This window comes from Anser anser (assembly GCF_964211835.1).
Source record: "Anser anser genome assembly, chromosome: 13".
Lineage (NCBI taxonomy): Eukaryota > Metazoa > Chordata > Aves > Anseriformes > Anatidae > Anser > Anser anser.
Window position 1 is genome coordinate 13,788,416 of NC_139734.1, and position 23,350 is coordinate 13,811,765.

Consider the following 23,350-nt stretch of genomic DNA (forward strand, 5'->3'; position numbering starts at 1 on the left):
GCCCGGCGAGGTGCTGCGATAGGGATGCAGCGCTCTGGGGTCAGAAGGACGCTTGTTTCTGGGTGAAGGGACAGACCTCAGCTCCCAGGTGTTAGGGGCTCCAAGGTGGACTTCCCCCTTCCCTGCGAGCCTGAAAGGGCAGTCCTCTGCTCAGAAAATGCAGCAAAAAGCAGTACCCTGGAGCCTGGCGCTGCTGCCACGAGCCCAGGCCCTGCACACAGCCATCCATGGATGTTTGTACCACTGTGTGGGGCCTTTCTGCTCTGGGGGATGGCTCTGCCCAGCTGGGAGAGCACCAGAGGGAACCGAGCGAGGCTGGAGCTGCTCCCCTGCGTGTGCCTCCGGCTCTGCTGCTGCTGTGTGGGTGCCAGGCAGGCCGGGCACGCACGTGGGCAGGGGAGCCAGGGCTGGCTCGTGCCTTGGTGCCGTCTCCGCAAAGCCCTCGCTAGCTGCTGTGCCGAGCGGGGGCACTCAGGCAGGACCCCGCCACCTCCCCATCGCCGTCCCCTGGATTTCAGAGGCAGCCCGAGGGAGGGTCGCTGTGCCCCGGCTGCTTTTGGCCCAAGCCATGCGGAGGGGCAGGTGGCTGGGGCAGCGTCCCGGCGAAGGCCCGGCTGCGGCCATCGGCTCGTGTGACGTGCTCGTGGCTGCAGCACCGAGGGGTCGGGGTGCGGAGAGCTCGTGGCTCTCAGCCTCCCTCCGTGGCTCCACCCCTCATTCCCCTGCGACTTTCATAACCCAGCGCGCTGCCACGTGTCCGGCGCAGACCCCGGCTGCCTTGGGGGGACACGGGGCTGGCCCGGCAGAGGTGTCGGAGCTGCTCTCCCTGTGCTCCAGCTGCTTGTCGAGGAAGAGCCTCTGCGGTCGGCCAAGGGGAGCCCATCTCGGTACACGCGCCGAGGGCAGGATGGAGGTGGAGGGCTGAGCTGCTGCACAGAGCTGGGGTTGGAGAACCTGCCCCTCAGACCGCTCCCCTGCAAGAAAACGGGTGGCCTGGTGCACGGAGAAGTAATGGCAGATTGGGTACAGTAATCCATTTTGGAGTTAAACCAGGCTGTCTTGTCCTCACTGCTCTGTGACACCACATACTTCAACTCAGGTCTAGCCCTGGAGTTACTGCACCTTTCTCTTCCCCGCAGGAGCAGCCGGACAGAGCTGTCGTCTCCCTCTGCAGTCAGCAGGTACCGTCACACCCTCCTCCTCCTCCTTCTCCCCGCGGGTGATGGGTGGTGGAGCCGGGCTGCCGCTGCCGGGTGGGTGGGAGGGACGCGTCCCATCGGTGGGGCTCGAGCCCTGGAATCCAGGGAATCCACCCCGGGGCAGGCAGGGTTTCTGGCGTGACGGAGGAAACTCATCTGCTCGTGATATTTCTGCAGCAGCGCTCAGTTGCGCTGCTGGGCCTCCCCATCCAAAAGAGCTGCAGGAGATCAAAGGTTGGGTTAGATTTCTATCTCTGGTTAGTCACTCAGCTCCAGGCAGGTCCCGACCCTTCTGCTTTCTGCGGCAGCTGCTGAAGCACGCACTCCCCGGTAGCTGGCACAGGGCCACGTGCGGCCGATAATCCCCCAGCCGCGAGCCACGGCAGGTGGCCGGCCCTCTAATCGGGCAGGCTTAATGGTCTCCTCGCTTCGCCTTTGCAGGTCTGGCAGGATGACTTGCTGCCGGGTGGTTGCCGTTCTGCTTTCCCTCCTTCCCAGCGCTGCAGCTGGTGCCCTGCTTCCTGCCCTCGTTCCCCGGTCCACCCTGCAGCTAGGCAGAGCCCGCTTCTCGGCACAGCCTGTCCTGGAGCTGACGACACGCTGCGACGACGCCTGCGCCCGGCGGGAGGCTGCCTTGGCCCCCCAGGATTTCCAGGAGTACCTTTCTTACGAGACAGTGTACGCCAACGGCACCCGCACCCTCACCACGGTGGAGCTGAGCCCTCAGGGGGGCGGCACGGAGAAGAGGCGGCAGAGGTGGCACAAGCGGCGCAAGCGGCAGATTTACGGCACGGACGGGCGGTTTTCCATCAGCGGGAACCACTTCTTGCTGGACTACCCCTTCTCCGCCGCCGTCAAGATCTCCACGGGGTGCACGGGGGTGCTTGTGTCCGAGCGGCACGTCCTCACAGCTGCCCACTGCATCCACGACGGCAAAGACTACGTGAAGGGGGCCAAGAAGATCAAGGTGGGCTTCCTGACGCCGCTGCAGAGCGCTGGCAACGGGACGGGGCCGGGGGGGCTGGCGATGCGCTGGGCTCGCGTGCGGCGCACGCAGGTGCCCAAGGGTTGGATTCGGAGCCCCAACTCGGTCAGCATGGACTACGACTACGCCCTTTTGGAGCTGCGCAGGCCACACCAGCGCCCCTACATGAAGCTGACGGTGGCTCCAGCAGCGGAGGAGATGGCTGGGAAGAGGATTCATTTTTCGGGGTTTGACAGCGACCGGCCGGGCGAGCTGGTCTACCGCTTCTGTGGGGTGGAGGACGAGACGGCCCACCTCATCTACCAGCACTGCGATGCCAGGCCTGGCGCGTCCGGCTCTGGGGTGTATGGCAAGGTGTGGGACCCCGTCCAGCACAAATGGGAGAGGAAGGTGGTTGGGGTCTTCTCTGGGCACCAGTGGCTCGAGGTGGCCGGGGAGCAGCATGACTATAATGTCGCCGTTCGCCTGACTGCGCCGAAGTTTGCTCAGATTTGTTACTGGATCAAAGGGGACTATAAAAGCTGCCGGAACGAATGAGAACTGGAGCCTTCCTTTTCCCCTCCCCAGCGCAGAAGGCTTTGAGCGTGGTGTCGCAGAGTGAATGCACGGCTGAGGAGCACGAGGAGGAGCAGCACCTCCTGCCAAAACTGCTCCAGCACTAAACCTCATTCTGTCCTCTGTCCTGCAGGAACAAGGTCCCTGCAGATCACATGGGATCCAGCGGAGAGACTCACTAAGCCTGAAGGGTGCGTCAGCTCCTTTGGTTGGTGCTGGTGGGCACTCGGCATCGGGTTCTTTGCACAAAGAGCTCGGCTGTCAGTCAGGACCAGCGGCCCCTGCCTCGAGCCGTTAACTGTTAACCGCTCGGAGAGGCAGCCACAGGCCTGTGCTTAGCTGCACCGAGTTTCTCTTGGGTCTCATCAGGTCTCTGTTTGTGGGCTGGCACTGCCCAGCTTGGCGCTGCCCCAGCTCTGCGAGGACAAAGGATTTTTTCTTCTAACAGCGTCTTTGTGTGCCGATGAAAGGTGCCTGAAAGGGAACCCTGGAGCCTGAGGCTTCTGGGCACGGTGTCAGCGAGGAGCCCGGCCAGGACAGGAGGGGCTGCTCCAGCGTGCGGGCAGGAGCAGCACGTGACAGCACTCTTGGAAAGGAGACCTCTTCCAACCCGCGCAGCGCGGTGCCACGTGGGTGCTGCCGCACCACAGCACAGGCTAAGATCTGGGAGCGCCTATTTACTTGTAAACCTTCTCGTCTCTCTTTGGTTCTCTTTGGGCTGCCTTTAGGAGGAAGGGACCCCGTCATTTACTGCAGCTGTAGTATTTGAGATGGATTATTTTATGCAAATACATGTATTTGAATAAAAGTCAGCAAAAAGCCCTTTGCAAAGGTTATGTTGAAAGGAGAATGGTGCACAACTTGCCAACCCTGCTTTGAGACTCGGAAGAGGATGGAGATACTCTCCCTTCAGACCAAAGCGAGCAGGACAGGCAGAGCTGTGTAGAGCTGAAATTCCAGTATCTTGCAAAAATAGGGACAGAAATGCCTTCCACAATCATAACCCAGGCACCTGACCGAACAGCTTCCCACATGCTCTGTCAGATCCATAGGAATGATACGTCCAACAGGCCCTACCATGCTCTCCCAGGAGCAAAGCAAGAGTTTATCTTGTTTCCCTACCTCATATACGCAAGATTCTGTTGCTAATCTGAGTTTCATGGCAGATTTCCCTCCCTGTCTTCCCCACATATTCCCTTTTGCTTGCTGTGTTTGCCCAAGCAATTATTCTATGTAATCCATAACCTCCAGAAGGGACTTCGTGCTGATGCTGCTTTGCCAGGCTGGACAGATGACTGCTTGTTTTTTGCTCTTATGTCAACGTCCCCCTCCTTTTCGCTGCATGTCAGGGGCAGCCTGCATCGCAGGCTTGTCAACTCTGTCATTCCTTAGGTCTGCCGAGGTCTAAATGTGCAGTTCCTTCAAGATCCGTGACAGCTATACTGATGCAGCAACCTGACTTGCAAAACAAGCAGGTAGGAGACATTTCAACAAATTAAATGCTACACCCGCTCCCACTCAGTTCTAACACAAGTGTTAAAATAATTTAAATTGTATGCCTGGTCTGCACATGTGCTCAACAGAACAGCATTCATTATCTTGGATGAGACAGTGCATGAAAAATCCCAATTACACATTACTGGAGAGGGAGCAGCTGCTATTATTTTCATCGCACTAAACCAATTTACAGTCACAATTTAACTTGTCCAGTGGAATTGCCTACCCTGGCTGGGAGGTGCTTAGGGACAGATCAGTAGGTGTTCTAATCTCTTCTGGTCCCTTGTCTGGGCCCTACAAACAGCTTAATAGCGTTAGCCATGCTCTTCTTAAATGGGGAAGAGAGCACGGGGGGGGTTAATAACAAACACAAGGAAGGGAGTTCTTAGTTCCTTCCACTCTTAAGTGCACATTGGACTTTTATATTGCTTTCTACACACCTCAAGTCATGGAATAGGTATCAGGACAGTGAAGTTTTCCTGGAATCTGCTGGTGTGAAACATACAGACTTGTCTTATTCAGAGCAGCTGTACACTTTATAAGCAACTTCCTTCTGGTGTCAGCCATCAGCTATTGCAAAAACAGAAGAGGAGGAAAAGCCAGTAGCAAGAGGGAAGCCGAGAGAAATACAGTGAGACTCGCGCCCCCTTTTAGCGTCCATCTTAGTGTTTGCAAGTGACAGCAACTTTAAAATACCAACAGATGTTCCCCCCAGTTCTTGTCACAGAGCTAGTAGTTTTGATGCACAAACTGCAACAGGTACAGGACTCACTGTTTATTTAAAAAATTGAAAGAAACTTTTAACAAAACCACGCCGAACAGTGAGGATCTGAAAAGCCAGGCAGCACTGGGGGCATCATAAAGAGAAAGGCTCTGCAGGCCCTGACCAACCCAAGGGCTAGATGTGCAGGCAAGCACCTCCAAGTGGACACTAAGACCTTGCTGCGCTTCTCTCATCCAAACAGTGACACTGCTTTGTAAGCAGATGAGGCTGTTAATTAGAAATTTGCAACTCTCGTGCATCCCCACAAGGTGCCCTGGCACTTGGAGGGCTCCAGTGGTGGCACGTTCCTAAGAAGTTCTCTCTGAGAGCAACCGCAGCTGCAGCCCCGACTTGGAGGAAGCCACCTGCTTAGCTGCAACGTGAAGAGTACGTCATAGCGTGAGGTGTTGCCATGCTGCATTTCTTCTTACCCAGAATCCTGCAGAGCTGTCCATTTGTTTCCCTCGTTGCCCTGTATCAGCACAGAACATCTTCTCTAGCCCAGAAGGAAGGGGGAATGAACACATGTATATCCACAGTCTAAGGAGGGTCACCTTTTGTTGGAACTTGGATCTCACTCCCTACCCCAATCCAAAATGCGAGAACAGGGCTAGCTCTGGAAGGACAGAACCCTCTACGAGCTAGGACCTATGAGGCAATTAATAGACTGCAGGCTGATGATTTGCCTTCTGCATCTGAATAATCTTGCCAAAGCCACCTCTTCCCACATCGTAGTCTGTCCGGTACTCATCTCGCACCTGGGGCACAGCAATGACACAAATATTAGCATCCTGCACTGCTTGTGTCCTTCAGAATCACCACCCTCTTCTTGCTCAGCTGGCGGAGAACTGAAGTTCAGATTAGAAGCACTGTGACCCACTTGAAATCTCCTCAAATAATCCACCAGAAAGGTGATGGTGGTACAAATGACATATGTCTGATGGCTGAGGTCCTTTTAGATATGAAGCAAAGACAACGCCAGAATATTTTAATGCCAGGCTTTGCCCCCAGAACATTTACTTCCCTTGCCCCACCCCCCCCCAAAAAAAAAAAAGTCTGCAAAGGAAACTTACCTTCTCACAGGACAAACTGCTGGATTCTGAGATTGGCCTAACAATGTGCTGTCCCTCTCCATTCAAATTCTACACCATTTTAAGAGTACTAGCTTGGAATAGGGAAAATTCTACTTGTACAGTCAGGAAGTTTGGAGCCCTAGCCAGCAGCGGCCTTAGTTCTACTTCTAGCTCTTAACAGCAGGGAAGCGTCAGTTACCAAAATCACCCAGTGTAGCTGTACTTCATTATCAGGTCCTTATCACCTACGCTTTGTTCTCCAGGAGACAAAACTAGAAAAGCTCTACACTGTCTTAGGGGGATTTGACTCAAGGTCTGAACTGGTATTGCTTTTACCTGTCCTCCCGTCTTTCCTCTTCCATACTGTCGGCCCTCCTTAAACCCCGCATCCCAGTCTGTTCGAACGATGCGGTCGTCCAGTCGTGTGCCGTTGATAAATCGCATTGCGTGTTCAGCGTCTGCCCTCGTGTAGTATCTGAAACATACTCTAAGGAAAACTACGTGTGCTATTTTATTGGCTGCAGGGAAAAAAAAGAGAACTACTGCATTTGAGAGGCAGAAGAGCCCTGCCTTCCAGATTTTCCTACTTTGCCTGTTCTTTTCCCTGGGATCAAAAAACTGCAGTCATGTAAATCCAAGCTGAAAACAGCTCCCACTCCTTCCTAAGGTTCTGAACTTTAATGTTAGTACCTGTACAGGCAAGAAATAGTTTTGGATCACTTATTTCACAAGTAGATAAAACAAACATGTTAAAGGCTTGCTACAGGCAAGAAATCTGTATTATGCCTTTTTATACCATATGAAACTTGATTAAATGTGAGCAGGAGGCGCAGGCCTCACAGGAGAGCTTTGCACAGACAGCTCATGGGGCAACTTGTACAAGCGTGCACCCCGTGCTTGGGAGCAGCGCCACGGACCGCTCTGCTAGGTCCTTCGGGTGCGAAGTTAAGACGAGAAGGCGAACACGCGCTCTTAGCGTTGGCCATGCACGAGCTGGGAGCCCATGCAGGTTGAGCTGGGAGCCCATGCAAGTTCCACCTACGGCACGCAGGCGGTGGGAAGGGAGACAAGCGAATGCCTGGCAGCGGGCACTTGGCTTCCCCCCTCTGCAGGTGTGGGACAGCTAAGCTGGCTGTGGCGGTGACAGGCCGAGAGCGGGAGGGCCCTGAAAGGATACTCGACGAAGCAGAAGCCGCAGGGCGTCTTCTTGATCTTGTCCAGCCCCATGACGATGCGCTTGACGTCGCCGCACTTGGAGAAGAGCTCCTGGATCTGCTCCTCCGTGGTGTAGAAGGACAGGTTGCCCACGTACAGCGTGGAGGAGATCTTCAGGAACTTCTCCTGCAGCTTCTTGCTACCCTGCGGGCACAGCGGGCCGTCAGCGGGCACCGGGCACCCCGACCCCGACCCCGCTCCCGGCCCCGGCCCCGGCCCCGTCCCCCCGCCGGCCCCGGTCCCGGCCGCACCCGGAAGTGCTGGTCGCGGTAGCGGCTGATCTCGCAGTAGGAGTCGCTGTTGAGGCCGCTGAGCGAGGTGTGCAGCAGCCCCGACATGGCGCCCGCGCTCCCCCCCCCCCCGCGCCCCAGCCGCCGGGATCCTTCCAGAACCGCCGCGGCGCCCACCGACACCGCCTCACGGCCAGCGGGGCGGCCCGGCCGCCGCGCCTCCCTATTGGCTGCCGCACCTGCCGATCGGGGGAGGAAGGCGGGGCCGAGGCGGCGGGCGGCCAATCGCCGCGCGGAGGCACCGGCAGCGCCGCGTTCCCCCGCGGCCGTGGCGGCGGGCCCGGCGTGCAGCGCGGCGGCGGCGGGCGGCGGGAGGGGGCGGCGCGCATGCGCGGCGCGCTGAGGGGCGGCCCCGGCATGGCGGCGCGGCGGGCGGCGGCCGAAGGTGGCGGCCGACGGGGGCCGGGGGTCGGCGCCGCCCTCCCGGCGGTGCCCGGGCGGCGGCAGCCCTCACGCCCCGCTCCCCGCCTGTCTTTGCAGGGCTGCTCCGGGAGCTGCTGCGGGAGGAGGCCCCGGGGCGCATCGCCGCGCTCACCGAGGAGCTGTTCCGGGCGGCGGGGAGCCTCGGCGGGGAGGCGGGGGCCGAGCCGGAGGTAGGGCTCCGGCCCTGCAGCCTCCGGCTTCCCGGCGTTGGGTTTTAGTGCGGCGAAACCGGAGCCTGTCGGCGTGCGAGCGAAGCAGTTCGGGCCTCCGATCCCGTAACCAGGCAGGGCGAACGTCCCAAATAAAGCAGAAAGCGTTAACGTGAAAAGTTAGCGGGGTCTCAGTGCTAACGCTTCAGTTTTCCGCTCGTGCCTCGCTACGTTGCCATACGAAAACGCGAGTGGCAGAGTGTTGCTACACATGAATTACATGGGGGATCGGCTGAGGCCCTTCCCGTCCCTCACACTGACAGGGAATAGCAGGTCCTGGCGGAAGAAAAACAAACAAGCACACGCATTTTTACCTGCCTGGTAAACCCAGCACAGTGGGAGGCGTTCTTTTTCATACGTTACACAAGTGAATTAGGTCGTTGCTTATAATAATGTTAGGGATTTTCTTTGTAGGGCCTTCTAGAGGACTTCTATGAGTGGTAAACCTCTACTTTAAAAGGTCTTTTTCCAAAAGAAATCAATGAGAAATATGCTAATCTGGAATGAAGACAAGGCCAGCTGAGATACTGCCCAAAGATTTCCTCCAAAATTATATTTTGAAGTGAGATTTAGTTCACAGTGGTTATCCTTGAAGGAAGACTGATTTTGAAAGTCCTGAATTTGTGACAAAGGGCAGGATAGGTTAGCGTGTGTCACAACAGGAAATATTTCTAGTGCTGTCTGTAAAGAAGTATGGGAGCGTAAAACTGGTATCCTTTGGTTCTTCCTGTTGGGCTAAATGAGTTTTAAAGAAAGGAGAAATTAATTTGTAGTCTGATCTCTTAAATGAAAGGGTCCATAACATTTTTCTCATTTAAGCAAAAGCATATTTGTAGCCAACATCTCTTCTGGAAACTACAATTTGATAGAAAATACACTACCCTTCAAGATGGGTTGTTAAAAGAGCTTATTGTGTTTATGCAAGATTGCATCATCTTTTAAACAAGAATATCTAGTCAGGAGCCTTTGCTCTTTGTTTGCTGCTATCAAATTTCCCAGCATAGGTGCTTAAAGTAATTAAACGTAACATTCTATAGGCAAAAGAGGTGAAGTCTTACTATAGATGCACTTCTCAACCTGATGCAATTTTACAGCTCTTTTCCAGTCCCTTCTAATTTTTCAACATCTGTTTAAAGCATACATAATGTATTCTGAAAGCTGCCAGTGAATCAGTTGTGTTGGACGTGCCGATGTGCTGTTGCACAAATTTTTTTATGTGCGAGTGTTTTTGAGAAAACTTCATCCCAGATGGGTAGGGTAAGTCAGGTCATGTTTTGCGAAGTTTGGAAAAGGACTTGACAGAAACATATGTTAGGATATTTCAGTAATTTGACAGATTAATGGGATTTGTTTAGGAACATGCTTGAATGTTTCCGAAGTCCACCACTTCACACACAGAATTTGCTGTTTTGTGTAATTTCTAATTGGAGCTGAAGGCACTGATGGCTGACGTGACATATACGTGCGTACTGCTGTGGGTCTTATGATTCCTTAATTCTTTTTAGTTTCAGGTCATGTCAGCCTTTGATTTGCAGCCATGTTCTTTCTCAACTTCATCTTAGAAACGCTCTCAAATTTTTAGATGTGAAACAGTCTTTTAGAAGACTGAGTATATCTTACGAAATGGCAAGGATATGTGATTCCTGCCAACTGCTTATCAGTTTTCTGGAATACGTGTTCTGTAGAAAAGAATGATCCAGACTTTTAGCTGAAGAAAGACTGGGTGGTCCGCTCAGCGTGCCTGCTTTGGGGTCGCTATCCCAGCTCTCCCTGTGGAGGTGGTCAGTTCACGTAACAGCTTCACAGAAAACTCAGGCCTTTGACTCCGGTGTCAAAGGCGGTTGCACAAACGTGGACAGATCGTTAACACGATGAGCGTGAAAGGAGGTTCCTTTTCCAGCAGTAAATTTCAAAGTGATCCAAATCTAGGACAAAATTAAATCTAATAGAATTTTCCTCCTCAGGTTGAAGAAGGTGCAATAAGCCTGTGGAACTGGGCTGTGACCAAACACATGGGTTCTGTCATCAATGACGAGCAAAGAGCTAAACGTACGTATGGGTTCCCTTCCTTTCTAAACGCGTTTGCGTGTTGCAGCGTGAAAAGGAAAAGCTCTTTGCTGACAGGTATATGTGCAGTGCTGTAGATTTGTGTGGATATTTGCAGATAGGATACAGACAGAGGAAACTACAGCTAGACTTAAACAGTTCAGGAAGGGTCACTCTGGTGTAATGGTGATCTTCTAGTGACACAGAATCAGGATAGGCATTTTTACCACTCCCCCTTCTGTGCCAGAGCATCAATAAAACAGTGGTGTAGCCAAAGGAAACTGTAGTTTGCCTTTTAATGCTATGATTTTAATCTGAGAGCGTATGGAAATAAAACTGATGTAAATTTTAGACTGTTGGTCACTTAATTTATAAAAAGTGAGAATGTTTTATAACATAGCTATCTCACTAATGTTTACAGAAAAAATCTAAATCCTTTTTTTGACTCCCCTGCCTCAGCCAGGCACACAGCTGGTAGGTTTGCTTAGAGTCAGAAGCAGGGCTGGGGGAAATCAGAAGTGAGCTTTTGGTCTTCTCTGTCATCCAGTTCTTTATGTAGTTCTGCAGGATTGCAATATCTGGCCTACATTTTTGTCTTGAGGGATTATAGTCAAAATTATGTACACTTTGCATCATATAAGTGATGTCAGGTGAAGGGAAAAGGGTAAGTTTACACAAAATAAGTAATAATTATTGTAGCGTAATGTTCTCAGATCTTATATCACAGCTGAAGGGCCAGGGAGAGGCTATTTAAAATATATTAAGTGGTGTCTTTTCTATCCCTGATGTTTAAGAAAGGCCAGAAAATATTTTTGCTTTTTACTTTGAAAATGTAAAGATTATTAAACTTGATTTCCCTATTTTGCTGAAGGCTATTCTGAGGCACTCAAGACATGTTACTGTGAGCACCTGTAATGTAATTAAGTCTTTGAATACTGTGTCTTTAACTTAGGTATTTAATAAGTTTAATAGGTATTTTGAGGAGAATATATATATATATATATATATTTTTTTTCTTGATGCCTAAAAGGCAGTTTTAAGCAGCTTGGCTAAAATTCAGACTGCTTTGACTACTGAAGCTTTCAAATTTTTCTCTCCTGCAATTTTAAATGGTAAACCATCTTTTGGATATGGCAGGGCCTGACTTTCTTAAGAAAAAAAAAAGACAAAAGGAAACTTAAGAATATGTTATACATTGTTTTCTTGCAGTGCGATTTGTTGCTTGTAGACTGGTGTGCCTTTGTGAAGGCAGTGATCCTCCGGAGGGGACTATTCGAAGACAGATTTTGGTAAGGCTGATGGCAGGTAAGCAGTGAAATACAGTTGATCACCAAAGAAAATCTTACAAACTCATTACAATTGCTTTGGAAAGTGAGTGAAATAAGCCTGTAATTCTGGGGAGTGTGCACGTTGAAGGTGGGCCCCTATCACAGGCATACCTTGCTGAGTTAGTGCAGTTAGCATCGCATCTTTGTCATATGTTAAAATGTTCTGAGAGCAGCATTATTCTGATATCTTACAGTATTGTGTAGTAGGGCGCTGTAAGTCTTACGCCGCATCTAGGTGCTATGGAGTTAACTCAGATGTGAGAGGCACTTGTCACAAATTAAAGAGCTGAAATACCTCTCTCCTACATAAGATATGTGCATTAACAAGAAGAAATTTAACACTGCTTCTTCGAAGTGACTAAATTGTCACAAAGCACACATCATTTTCTCTTTCAGATGTCAATGAAAACTGGTAAAGGATGGATAGATATTGGAAAAGCTGATCTTGCTGATGAATTTCTAGAGATTGCCTTGAACGTAAGTTCTTTTCTGGTTCTAGTTTCTTATAAACACACCTGTTTGTAAGTTCCATGGGTGATGCTTAAGCTTTGTTTTCCAGAGCATAGAAAAACTGTACACAAAATTACGTAAGGGGAGCGATGGTGAAGCAGATATTCATGTGCACAAAGCTGATGTGGAGAAGGACCTCTTCAAAGTGCTCTCTTATCAGGCTGAATCAGTATGTGTTCTTCCCAGCTTTCTTTATAAGTCACCAGGGGGTACAAAGGAAACTCTGACCCGTTTATTAGATGTATGAATGCTTGGCACTGAGGACTTGCTGAAGGATATATTTCCTTTGCTTAGATGTAAGATATCAGACGTGATGTTTGCATTCAGTGTTGCAATAATTTGATGATTTTTAATTTGTCTGGTTTATCGCAGTCATTTCTGCTGTGTTGTTTGTATCTTCTAGTTCAGATTTGTTGCTCTGTGATTTGGCTAGCATGAGTGTTTATACAACAAACAGCTGCCCTTCTGAGTCATAAATGTTTCGGTTCCAAAGGTGTCTTGTGCTTACTGAAGAAAGGGGAGCCTGGGTCCCCAAAACTGCGTTTGTGCCATATGTACGCAGCAAGACTTGTCACTTCAGAATGCTCGTCAAGTTTGCAGCTGGGCTGATTGAAAAGTGCTTCCCTAAGCAGACCAAAACAGTGGCAAAAATTTTTCATTTAGCTTCTAGTTGATAATGGAGACAAAAAGAGTACCCCATGTTACTGGAGAGGTGTTTTAAGATTTGCTAGTTTGTTACGTCACCTAGCATCTGAATGATTTGGTACCATCTATCTGTCCCTTTCACACCATGGCTGGACAGCAGGGTACTTCTGGATGTCTTTGTCATCTGGCAATATATAGAAATAAACAGAATTATTGTAGCACTATAAGGACAGATATCTAATCCCAAATTTAGCTTTAGTGAACGTGAAAAATGTATGCAAATCCAAGTCTTTTTTAGAGATTGGTCTTTTAATGAATTTTAGAGGCAAGCAAGTCACTTACAGTCTGTTGGCATGTTCTACTGCTTTCTTAGGCAGTTGCTCAAGGGGATTTTCAGAAAGCAGCGATGTGTGTGCAGCGCTGTAAAGATATGTTGATGAAGTTGCCAAAAGAGGTTAGTGAAATCATACCTTCTTTATCATTCCAAAGTTTGAAAATCTGCTTTCCTATCTATATCTTAACGAGTGGCATATGCCATATAAAATTTTGAAAAATACTTTGAGAACTCTTTGTATGTGTTCTGTGTTTTTCTGCTTCTCTGAGATTTTCTTGCTACATATTTTGCATGAAAGCAGCAGATTTTTCCCTTCAAAATTCAGTATTTTTTTCTTTTTCTCATAGTTTATCATTTGAAATAGAATGATAAACTCTTTCTAAAGAATGAGTGAAAACAAATCATCGAGAAAGGCAAAAAGATTTCTATATTGAATATGCCACCTCCTCTTCTGCAAAAACAGCTGCACTTTACATCTTGATCTTCTCTGTTGCTTCTTCCATTTTATGTGTGAACTTTTGTCTGGAGACAGGTGGGACAAGAGAAGAGCTGAGCTTCCAGGCTTTTCATATGCAAGTTAGTACTAAAATCTTCGTCTTCATGAAGCTGTAAAGCTATGAATGGCGGTTTCCCATTGTACTAAACTGTTTTTTGTAGTTTTTATTTTACAGAACAATGTCCAAAGAAAACAAACTTTGACATATGCAGACTAGTCCTTTGTTTGCAAAGATAAAAGGCTAATATGTTTGTATCCGAATAAGCTTCCCCACATTCATTTTCATTTGCTTATTTTAATTTTTTCCCAACCTTTAGGATTTTTTTTTTGTACATTTAGGAAACATTTTGTTTTTGTCTCTGTGGTACAGGTAATAAAATCCAAAGGGATAGATGTGAGTTCTGAAACAGAAATATGGCACTGTTTATGTTGCAGTTGGTTAGAGTTTAATTGTTGGTTGTTTTTTTTGTGATCTGTGTGCAGAGCATCTGAGTGACTAAGTCAGCTGTGGGGGTCCAACTTTCATTTCAATTATAAGAGCAGCTTCTCACTGTTTGATTTGTTAAAGATGCTCACTAAGATCTTTATGTTTCTGTTTCTCATTTCATTTTGAATGAATTTCATGCTTTCCATTTTAACTCTTCTATTAAATAATATTAAACTTCTCATGGTGAAGGCTCTTCAGAAACCGTGAGCACTGATGCAGACAAGGAAGAGGTTTCTGATCACGAGAGATACAATTCACCTCTGGTTTAAAGAGGGGTATTTAAACAATGAGAAAAACAGAAAGCGCTAGCAATTGCTCTGAGTGACTTTGGAATTTTTGACCACTAGGTAGTTGTCACTCCTTAACTCTTCCAGAATTGCATCTTACCAGAGAGCACTTGCAGAGCACCACAGGGAGGTTGTTGCATTATCTTAATGGATGATACCACAAATCAGCTGGAGAGGATTTGCAGCTTGTGGATCATCAGTGGTCTTATGAACCACAATGGGGAGCTGTAGCCCTAAAGGGTGAAGTGCTAGAGTTGTTCCAAACACTTAGCGTTCAGAGTGATGCCAGGCATATGGGAGTATTTAGGATTATGCTTGATGCCTGGAACACATTCATTCATTGAAATAGTATTTTAAATATGGGAGTGATTTTTTTATTTTTTTTTTCTTGTTCATCCATACTGAATTTGCACTTTTGTGTCTGGATGGCAATGAGATAAAAAAAAATGTTCAAAGCAAAATGTTGTTCTGTGTCTCTCGTTCTTGCCTGAGGACTTGAAGTCCCTTGCAAGAGACACTTCTTGTACTTGGAGAAGAAGGTTACTCCAGTGGCAAAATGAATGCAAATATTAGTGGTCTGTTAGCATTTAAAACAGCTTTTTGTCTCCCTTTGGACAGCATTAGACAGTTGCAAATCATTGCAATGGGAAGACAAGTTGTTATGAAGAGATACTGTCAGGGCTGACTGATAAAGCAGAAAGCAGCAATATTCTGAATAATCAAGCATTCAAAAATATATTTCTCCTCACATTGGTAGTGTGGATCATCCTTTTATAATGCAAAGGAGACGTGCTGGGAAAAAGCCTACCGTGCAAGAGGTGGAGTCCTATTCATTTAACTATGTAAAACTCTTTAAAAATGAATTTGTAATATGCCATTTTTTCTTCTTAGGTTTTATTTTTTTGTAGTTTACTGTGCACAGTTCTAGTGCTTTCAGGTTGGTTTCTTGAGGAACTATTCTACTTTGTGTGTTTGAAGAATTCCCCTGTTTTGCATGTCCCAGACTGGTTAATATTGCTGCACTTTCCCACGGAACAATACAATTTGATTCTAGTCATGTTCAATACCCCCTCAAATAAGGTCAGAAGTGGTAATTCTAGACCTGTCTTCAAAGTAAAAAGCATTTTAAAGAACCAGAGACTGGGTGCCGTAGATGTATTGATGTTTCTACAAGAACGTTACAGAAGCAGGAGTCTTTTATTACAGACCTGTTACCTGGCAATCCTCTGTTACAACTTCGGGGTGGAAACCTATGAACGGAAGAAGTATGAACAGAGCTCCTTTTGGCTCAGGTAATGTGCAAAGGGAAACAAAATAATATCCTACTTTTCAAATGGAAAAATCTGTGTGAAGGAGAGGGGGAAGCAAGGAAAAGTAGATGTTTAATTGAAAAAATCAGAACACAAGTTTTTAACTGAACCATGCTGGCTGAGCAAATACTGACTTAGTGACTGTCTTGCTTACAAATGCTGTTGCCTAGCATTTATGTCTGTTTTCCACACTGATTTTCATGTCATTAAAATGAAAACCTTTCCATGTAGAAGTCATATCCATGGTTCTCATCCATTCTCTCCCTAACTCTTCTTCCAAAGAGATTACTTTAATGATGAGGCTGTTCCCAGCTCCTGTGCCATTTATAAACAATATTGAAGAAATCTGAAAACTTCAGAAAAGGGTAGAGGAATTCTGGCCAGTTTTAAATGGATGTGTTTTAAGCAGTATTTGAATCTCTCAGAAAGGAGGTGCTTCATTGACAGCAGTTCCTTGACTGATGAAAGGCACAACCACCAAGGTGAAAAATGAATAGTTTGAGATGGTTTAGGTAGGATCCAAATAAGCAATGTGTTATTGCTAGGGAAGAAAATATTTAGGCTATTGGGAAGAGTATCCTCATGCCAAGGTCACAGACTGAGCTCAGAAAATTTGCTTTTATTTCTTGTTCTTTTTGTTTTAAATTCTCTGAAGAAAACAAATGACAACACCTCTAATTCATAATAGTTATGGTCACATGCTATCAAAGAATTTTTAGAAGTGCTTAGAATTAATTCAAGCTGGTGCTTTGTTGATTATTTTATATTTTGTTCTTGTGGAAAATTAAATACTGAGTCCTGATGGCCAAATTTGAGGAGGAAATAAACCTTTGCCAAGTGCAAATACTTATCTGGATATAGCAATTTAGCTCCATCTAGTGGGTTAAGATTTCCCTGTACTGAGAGTGTTTTATATTAGGAAACAAACGTCTGGTTATTCTGTTTTTCTTTTAAAAAGTTATTCCTCTGCACTGTTTGCCATCAGATCTGGTTTTGTGGACCCGGTGCATTTTCTCTGGGTGGTCCTTTGTGCTGTCATTTAACTTCAGGAAAAGAATGATGAATCATGACTCCCAGGTGTCTGTTCTTGTGCTGTGATCTTGAGGCTGGGTCAGTTGTAACTTCTGTGTATGCCTGTATTATATGTCAGGTGGGAGTAAGAACAGTGACTTGCTCAAAATGCCTTCAATTAAAACTGGTAAAGCCTACTAAAATGTTTGAATTGAAGATGTTACAGAATGTGGTGCACTAGGTTGAAGGAAGTGGTAGGTTACAATTTTTGATATGAGGCATTAGGAAGAAAAAATCTTTTGCTCTCTAGTTAAGAAGTGGGGTAGGATAGGAATGTGGCACATACCTGTCTGAATTTATCTCTGTCATCCCATGTAATTTTAACTTTTCCTTATCATTGGTAGCCAGAGTTATGACATTGGGAAGATGGACATGAAATATTCTGTTGGCAAAGAAATGCGGGTAAGAAAAAGAGAAATTGCTGTTTACACACAGGAGGATTTTGTTAACCTGACTCCACTGCTTCTGCTATGCCAAAACTGACCAGTGATTGATTCTCTGGCCTCCTTTTTAGTACTGTTTGCTATGAAGTTTGGCAAAGTTGCAAATCCACTTTCTATGAGCATCATAGCAAGAGTTGAGTCACTGATGAGTGCCCTTAATCACATTTGAATCTACTATTTCACAGAAATTTAATTTTGGGAAATAAGACTCAGACTGAGAGGCCATCTCTTCTTCCCTCCTTCCTCTTCTTCCAAGGCATCATTAGGTATAGCTGTGTCATTTCTGAGAGATGTTTGTCTGTCTCATAGGCCTATTACTCCTAATGCTACCGATAGTGGATATGGAGATTTTATTCTCTTCCCCTTTATATAAATCATTTGCATATTTGCAGGCCACTGCCACGTATGTCTTTGTGTTTCTCTCAGTAAAGTAGATAGCCCCTGTTCCTTCACTTCTTTCTGTTTTTCCAGGTCTCTGCATTTCCTTTTTACTGTTCCGTTCTCTGAACTCTCGAGCTGATTCATGTGCTGTGCAAATTGCAGTGCTGAAGACCAGACACAGCACTCCGACTCAGGCTCTGGAGCTGAGCAGTCACTTCATGTGTCTGATCTCAGACAGGCATTCTCTTCACTCAAAGAGCTTTGCTTTTTGTGGCCTGAAAATTTAAGCCTTTTGTGTTGATATGTGTGGTCATGTGTGCTTCCCCCCCCCCCCCCACTATGCAGATAGGATTTAAACTTCTAGTTTATTTTTCTTTCCAGGCTAAGGTGCTGCGACTGTTAGCTACAGCCTATTTTGAGTGGGATTGTAAGCAGTATCTTGACAAGGCGTTGAAGGCTATAAGCTTGGCGAATGAGGTAGTAATGTGCAATTATATTTATGTGCGCAATAACTGAAACTCAAGCATTTACTAATGTAATAATGTAGACCACGTTAATCATTGGTGAAAGTGACTTGGATTGATTTTTTGCTTCTTTCTCTTCAGGTTTACGTAGAGTAACTTAAATTTTAAAACATTGTCTTTGGTTGACTGTTTTAAAATTTCCATTATTCATTTCATTCAAAAGAAATTCAAAGTATAAAATCCTATTTTAAGTGAAAGTTCAAGGTCACTTTTTTACATGCTGATAGGGCTTTCAGACAGATGATAATGCACGTGCTGGTGAGATCAGGATAAATGGTGGTATAAACCTTTGCACCCAAGCCCTTTGCAGTTTTTATTGTATTTACCTTCACAAAGCTTTTTTAGGTGTAAGAGTGTTTTTATCATTATTTTTTGATAGTTTATATTTTGATAATAAAATGGAATTGAAGAATGCTGTGGAGTGTATGTGGTTCTGTGTTATGAATGTGTTGTACTCTCACAGAATCTGTATTCTACAAACAGTTGTCCAAGTAATGGAGTGTTTTTCATTGTGCAGGAGAATTTGCATCCAGCAGGGTTTTTTTTGAAAGTTAAAATTCTTCTTAAAAGTGGAGCATCAGATGAAGAGATCAACTCAGGTATTACAGTTCTGTGTATGTTTCACAGTAAGGTCATACTACTCCATATCCAAGAAGACAGCCTGAGTAGTGCATTGGAGAGAGGAAAAAAGAAAAAAGAGCCAAACCTTTCTTGTGTGTTTTAGAGGAATCTTCATTAGCCAAATGTAACAATTCTGGTTTGGTGTGGGGGCCATAGAAGTCAGCATTAGAGGACAATATAATAATTAAATTATAATTAAACATGATTTTATTTTGTTGAGAGCTTAAATATACTTGCTGGAAATAGGGAAAGGGGAAGGCTGAAGCCTGTTAGAATGAAGGCAGCAGCAATATAGCAATGTAAGAGGATGGCTGATTTTAGTCATATGCCTGAGGTTATTTAGAAAGGATGAAGTTGGGTTGTATCTCATGCACTCAGCATAGAAGAAAGGCTTGTGAAACATTGCTGTTCTGTGTGTTATGTTGCACATTTTGGCCAAGAGACATGAAGTGCTGACCAATGTGTTGGTGTAAGCGTGTTTTACCAGAGTTTACTCGGTTTATAAGGCCATACTAACCCTTCTTATTAATCAGATTTGTAATTTGAATAGAACTGATTTTTCTGTTGGCACTAGAAGAGGAGAAAGTTTTCAGGGGAGATTTTAGTATAAAAAGGTTAATGTATTGGGAAAATATTATCTACATCAATAATGGAATCTTAAGGAGGAGGGGCTTAGTTCTCTTTATGCTTAGAAAGTATCAGATACATAACAAATACTCTGAGAAATAAATGTACAATGAAATAAGGAATTTCTTGCAGAAAGCTGCATGATTTGACTGCTGCCAGACGAACAGGAAAGGAAACTTCACTTGAGATGGCTCCTGGTGAATTTCAGCCAGCTTCCAAGTAGACGGTTATTCAAAACTTACCATTGGAATAGCTGGTTTCTGTTCTACAATCTGAATTGTGAAGCCATAGCGTTGCCTATCAAAACACACAATGCTTATAGCATGTTACTGCTTATAGCAATGGCATGAAGATTCCAGTCAATTTTTCAAGCAACTTATAAATAAGTGGCTGTCTGTCTTCTGTTGGATGGCTGGCAAAAGAATGTTGTGTCTTTGTACTGCAACTCCCGCTTCCTTTGAATGAAGGTTCCTGCTAGGTTTTAGGCATTTGACTAAAATCTTGTATTGTGCTCTTGTACGCAGCTGCCTTAGAAGTGCTTTTTTTAACAACTGTTAGTCACGTTACATTACTAGTGTATTCATTCTCTTATCTCATACAAGCTATGAATGTATAAATCCTGTTATTAAACCATCCAGCACAGTTTTGCAATTTTTAAACTTTATCTGAGTGTTCTAAAACTGATATCTACTTATCAGCACCAGTAAATTCAATGTTTTCCTGTCTAAGACTGGTGATGCTAAAGACCATTAGGCTTAAGTAGTTTCCATTGCACTGCCATGCCACCATACAGCCTGAGTTCTGTCCTCATCTTAAGTGGTTCCTTCTAGATAAGGATGAAGCATTTTGATGGAAAGCAGCTTGAGGCAAACATTTGTGCTACTAATGCCTATTCTGTTCCTGTTTAGAGAGACAGAAGGCTAGAATTCCAGGGCTGTCAGTCTGTTGCATTTCTGTAGTATTACATTAACTGCGAGACAGAGAAAGGAAAGTCAAAGTACAATGGAGATGTCTTATTCTTCCTTGGTTTTAGAACTATATATATTTTTTTTTTCCAAAGAAGCTGTAAGACCATATAATAAGCAGTTAAGTATGTAAGTTGATTGGATAATCTCAATGTCATTGTGTTCTGTCTAGCTGTTGCAGAATTCATGCACCATGAGTTGTCTTTAGACTTTTGTTTGAATGCTGCTAAACTGCTGCTGGAGAATGGAAGGTATGAAATCATCATCAAGTGGAGCGAACACAATATTTGGGCTTTGTAGCTATTCTTCTGTAAGCAAAGAACGGCTATTACACAGTGACACTTTATTTTAAATAAAAACTGACAGAGGTAGGTAAACATTTTTGAGAGGCAGCCTGTTTTTGCTGTCTCAAGGTGATACAGATTATTACAGTGGCAGAACAGGCTGTGAAATAATGTCAGGTGGCAATTTGCAATACCAAGCAAATACTTCAGAATGATTAAGATTGTCCCTATGCAATTTTAATATTTATCCTGGGTCTGGAATTATCTGACTGAAATTTTGCTTCCATATTAACAAATACTCAGAATTAAAGCTTCTGGAATCCCAGAATCATTCTTGTGAAAATCAGTATGAGGATGAACGAACTGCAAAATAGAGGCATGAAATTTAACACTGTTGAATGCTCCATCATGATTACCTCCATTTACACTTCTGTCTGGCAGTAATTTCATGCTCTCATTGTGAGGGGTAAGCTGTTTTGTGAATACCGTGTAACGAGCATGTGCAAATAGGAAGTACCTACAGAACAGATGAACTGCAGTAAATTCATACCTTGACTCACTCTGTCAATGTGATTGTGTGCCAGTAGTATTAATGAGAAACATGCTGTTCAGTGTGAATGTTACTCTTTAGAATGGAAAATTAACAGCTCTTCTGTGCAGCTTCTTAAAATTCCATCTGTGTGAACAGGGAATCAGTTGGGTTTGATTTTCTGAACTCTGTTGCTGAACGATTTGAATCTTCACCTGACCTTGGAAAAATAACCCTGCTCTACATTGAGTTCCTGTTGCAGAATAAGAGGGAGCTGCTTGCTAAGCAAAAGGTTGAAGAAATTATTATAGGTCTGTATCCATCTTTTGCTGTCGTTTGCTGAAAGCTGGTTTTAGCTGGCTAGTCTTGAATTCTGATTTTCATTTTTAAAATATATTCTCGTCTTTTTTTTTTATGTCTGTTTTCTGTTTCTTTTGCACAGCAGCTCTTGGCTTCCATAATGGATGACAGTTGTGATAGAGCTCAGGGTTAAATTCACATGCTGAAACAGCTCCTACTTTTCAGTTTAGTCTGTATGATTGATGTATGTGGGATCATAAAATATTTACTAGGAGTTCTGTGTAGCGTTAATACTTTGTCTATCCAGCCCAATGCGTTTTTGTTTGTCAGTATTAAAACAATTTGCACATCCTTGTTTGAGCAGCTGACTTACACGTTCTTTTTCAGGTCTTCTACACCTGTAGCATTTTTTGACTGTCAGATCTGCTGGAAATCAGATTGTGTTTTATGTAGCATCTAGCTAGGTGCAAAAGCCATGCTGTTATCATTAAAGCATGACGATATTTATTCCCTTGCTTACTACATTTTTTCTTTTCAGAAGCAGTATATGGAACACTGGGTCCTGGCTGAAGCTATTGCCGTGTTACTGTTTCTTGTTGTAGGCTGTGGGACAATCTTTCTTAGATAGTTCTTAGGTACTTCTCTCAGTGTGGTTCTTAAAGTTCTTATAAAGTGATGATTTGCATTATCTTTTCAGGTCATTATACTGGAAAGCAGCTGTTGTCTGAAACCTTGAACCGGCTGCACATCATCTTGTGGGACACAGCTGCCAAACATTATGAGGTTTGGGATCAAGTAGTGTTGTTGTTATTTGTATCAGTGAAAATGAAGATCTGATTTTCCTGACCTCTTTGGTATGTCTATTTTTGGTTAGAGCGTAAGTTGTTAGTAAGATGCCTATTCCAGTTGGAACTAGTTTTACTTTCATCCCAATAGGTGCTCTTTTCCGCTATAATATCAGACTTCAGGTAGTCTCATCTCAAAGTTTGTACATGGGAACATGGGCCCTTCATTCTGGTTTTGCCCTGGGAAGGGTGCAAAAAAACTTAAAATATTCTTTACATTGAGATGTTCGTTTTGTTTTGCTAAAACAAAAACTATGCTAATGACACAGCTTGCTTCCTCCTCATTTTAAAATAAATTCTTCCCCTGTATTACTGAATTTTTTACTTCTTACCAATCTGAATTCACTTTTCTTATGAGAATCCTGTATCTATGGCTTCTTCTAATATGTTCTGCTTTGTAATACCTAGGATGACCATTTTCCCTCTGGAATTTCAAGGCAGCAAATGAAGACAAGTGTATAAAGATTCATATTTTCTATTTCTTGCCATGACTGAATCTTGTGGGCTCCTCTGTGATGATACCCTCCTGTCAGCCAAATAATGTCCTGGCAGTGAATTTTTTGCCTGTGCCAACAGAACTGATAGTGTCTTCATTTCTGGCATCAAGGGACCAGAGGATATTGTTTCAGCTGCCTTCTCATTGTCTGTCCTCATTGCAGGCTGTCATATCAGTGATGTTTGGCACTGGTCTGAGCACCAAATGGTGCTAGATTTCATGACTTTGTTTGGCTTCATCTTCTGCTACCCATTTTTACTGTGCAAAGAGGCTTTTCCTACTACTCCCCCTTTTTCATCCCAAGGAATCCTGCAAGAGGAAACTGCACTTTATTACCAGATTCTGACGTGCAAAGTCACTTATTAGCCCTCTCACTTATTAATGTTTTGTCATGACCATATTACCAGCAGTACTGACTGTTCCCAAATTTTGTGTCACTGAGCTGCTGCCTCCATTCTTATTGTTAGCACCAAAGTCCTGTTTTTTTCCATTGGTGACAGATTCCTCAGTTTGTCAGCCTTGGAAGGTGGGAGTATGTGCAAGGTAAGATGATGCCATTGTTTGCTTGATGACCCTTTTTGGATCCTACTTGGATTAGGAGTTCTGATAGCA

General features: G+C 45.1%; 3 protein-coding genes across 15 annotated transcripts in view; 2 read left to right on the forward strand and 1 right to left on the reverse strand.

The window, feature by feature from the left end:
* Window positions 1–798: 798 nt before the first annotated feature.
* Window positions 799–5,449, forward strand: LOC310881135 (serine protease 23-like). The gene is made up of 3 exons (XM_083797983.1): window positions 799–887; window positions 1,140–1,181; window positions 1,641–5,449. Exon 3 carries the CDS (start codon window positions 1,651–1,653, stop codon window positions 2,719–2,721), a length of 1,071 nt encoding a protein of 356 aa, XP_083654109.1. The 5' UTR covers window positions 799–887; window positions 1,140–1,181; window positions 1,641–1,650; the 3' UTR covers window positions 2,722–5,449.
* On the reverse strand, window positions 4,997–7,951 carry LOC310881136 (nuclear cap-binding protein subunit 2). 2 transcript variants are annotated; one of them, XM_083797984.1, is made up of 4 exons: window positions 7,757–7,951; window positions 7,250–7,431; window positions 6,409–6,547; window positions 4,997–5,757 (listed from the first exon to the last, which is right to left on the reverse strand). In XM_083797984.1, the coding sequence occupies exons 1-4, from the start codon at window positions 7,934–7,936 to the stop codon at window positions 5,659–5,661; spliced, it is 600 nt and encodes a 199-aa protein (XP_083654110.1). In that variant the 5' UTR covers window positions 7,937–7,951; the 3' UTR covers window positions 4,997–5,658. The 2 variants fall into 2 exon arrangements, with proteins under 2 accessions (XP_083654110.1, XP_083654111.1); XM_083797985.1 differs by lacking the exon at window positions 7,757–7,951 and adding an exon at window positions 7,539–7,741.
* TEX11 (testis expressed 11) overlaps window positions 7,865–23,350 on the forward strand; it is a 30,924-nt gene continuing 15,438 nt past the window's right edge. For 8 of the 12 annotated variants that reach the window (XR_014572127.1, XR_014572128.1, XR_014572129.1 and 5 more), the window contains exons 1-14: window positions 7,865–7,962; window positions 8,058–8,170; window positions 10,174–10,258; window positions 11,465–11,544; window positions 11,980–12,060; window positions 12,143–12,262; window positions 13,112–13,192; window positions 15,549–15,634; window positions 17,068–17,125; window positions 17,929–18,024; window positions 18,589–18,670; window positions 20,457–20,535; window positions 21,257–21,408; window positions 22,095–22,180. Coding sequence is in view for 9 of the 12 variants with exons in the window: in XM_083797944.1 (XP_083654070.1) it covers window positions 7,905–7,962; window positions 8,058–8,170; window positions 10,174–10,258; window positions 11,465–11,544; window positions 11,980–12,060; window positions 12,143–12,262; window positions 13,112–13,192; window positions 15,549–15,634; window positions 17,068–17,125; window positions 17,929–18,024; window positions 18,589–18,670; window positions 20,457–20,535; window positions 21,257–21,408; window positions 22,095–22,180 (1,257 nt within the window). In the remaining 3 variants the exon portion in view is untranslated. Of the gene's footprint in view, window positions 7,963–8,057; window positions 8,171–10,173; window positions 10,259–11,464; window positions 11,561–11,979; window positions 12,061–12,142; window positions 12,263–13,111; window positions 13,193–15,548; window positions 15,635–17,067; window positions 17,126–17,928; window positions 18,025–18,588; window positions 18,671–20,456; window positions 20,536–21,256; window positions 21,409–22,094; window positions 22,181–23,350 lie in introns of those variants that run through there. The other 4 variants (XM_083797949.1, XM_083797950.1, XM_083797951.1 and 1 more) reach the window with 4 other exon arrangements.

What these genes read in the sequence shown, in the direction of transcription:
- LOC310881135 (XM_083797983.1), top strand. Translation starts at nt 1,651, where the DNA reads ATGACTTGCTGCCGGGTGGTTGCCGTTCTGCTTTCCCTCCTTCCCAGC.
- LOC310881136 (XM_083797984.1), bottom strand. Translation starts at nt 7,936, where the DNA reads ATGCCGGGGCCGCCCCTCAGCGCGCCGCGCATGCGCGCCGCCCCCTCC. An exon ending in TGCGGCTTCTGCTTCGTCGA is followed by an intron (nt 6,548 to 7,249) that starts GTATCCTTTCAG and finishes AGTATGTTTCAG; the next exon opens with ATACTACACGAGGGCAGACG. An exon ending in GAGGAAAGACGGGAGGACAG is followed by an intron (nt 5,758 to 6,408) that starts GTAAAAGCAATA and finishes GCTGTGCCCCAG; the next exon opens with GTGCGAGATGAGTACCGGAC.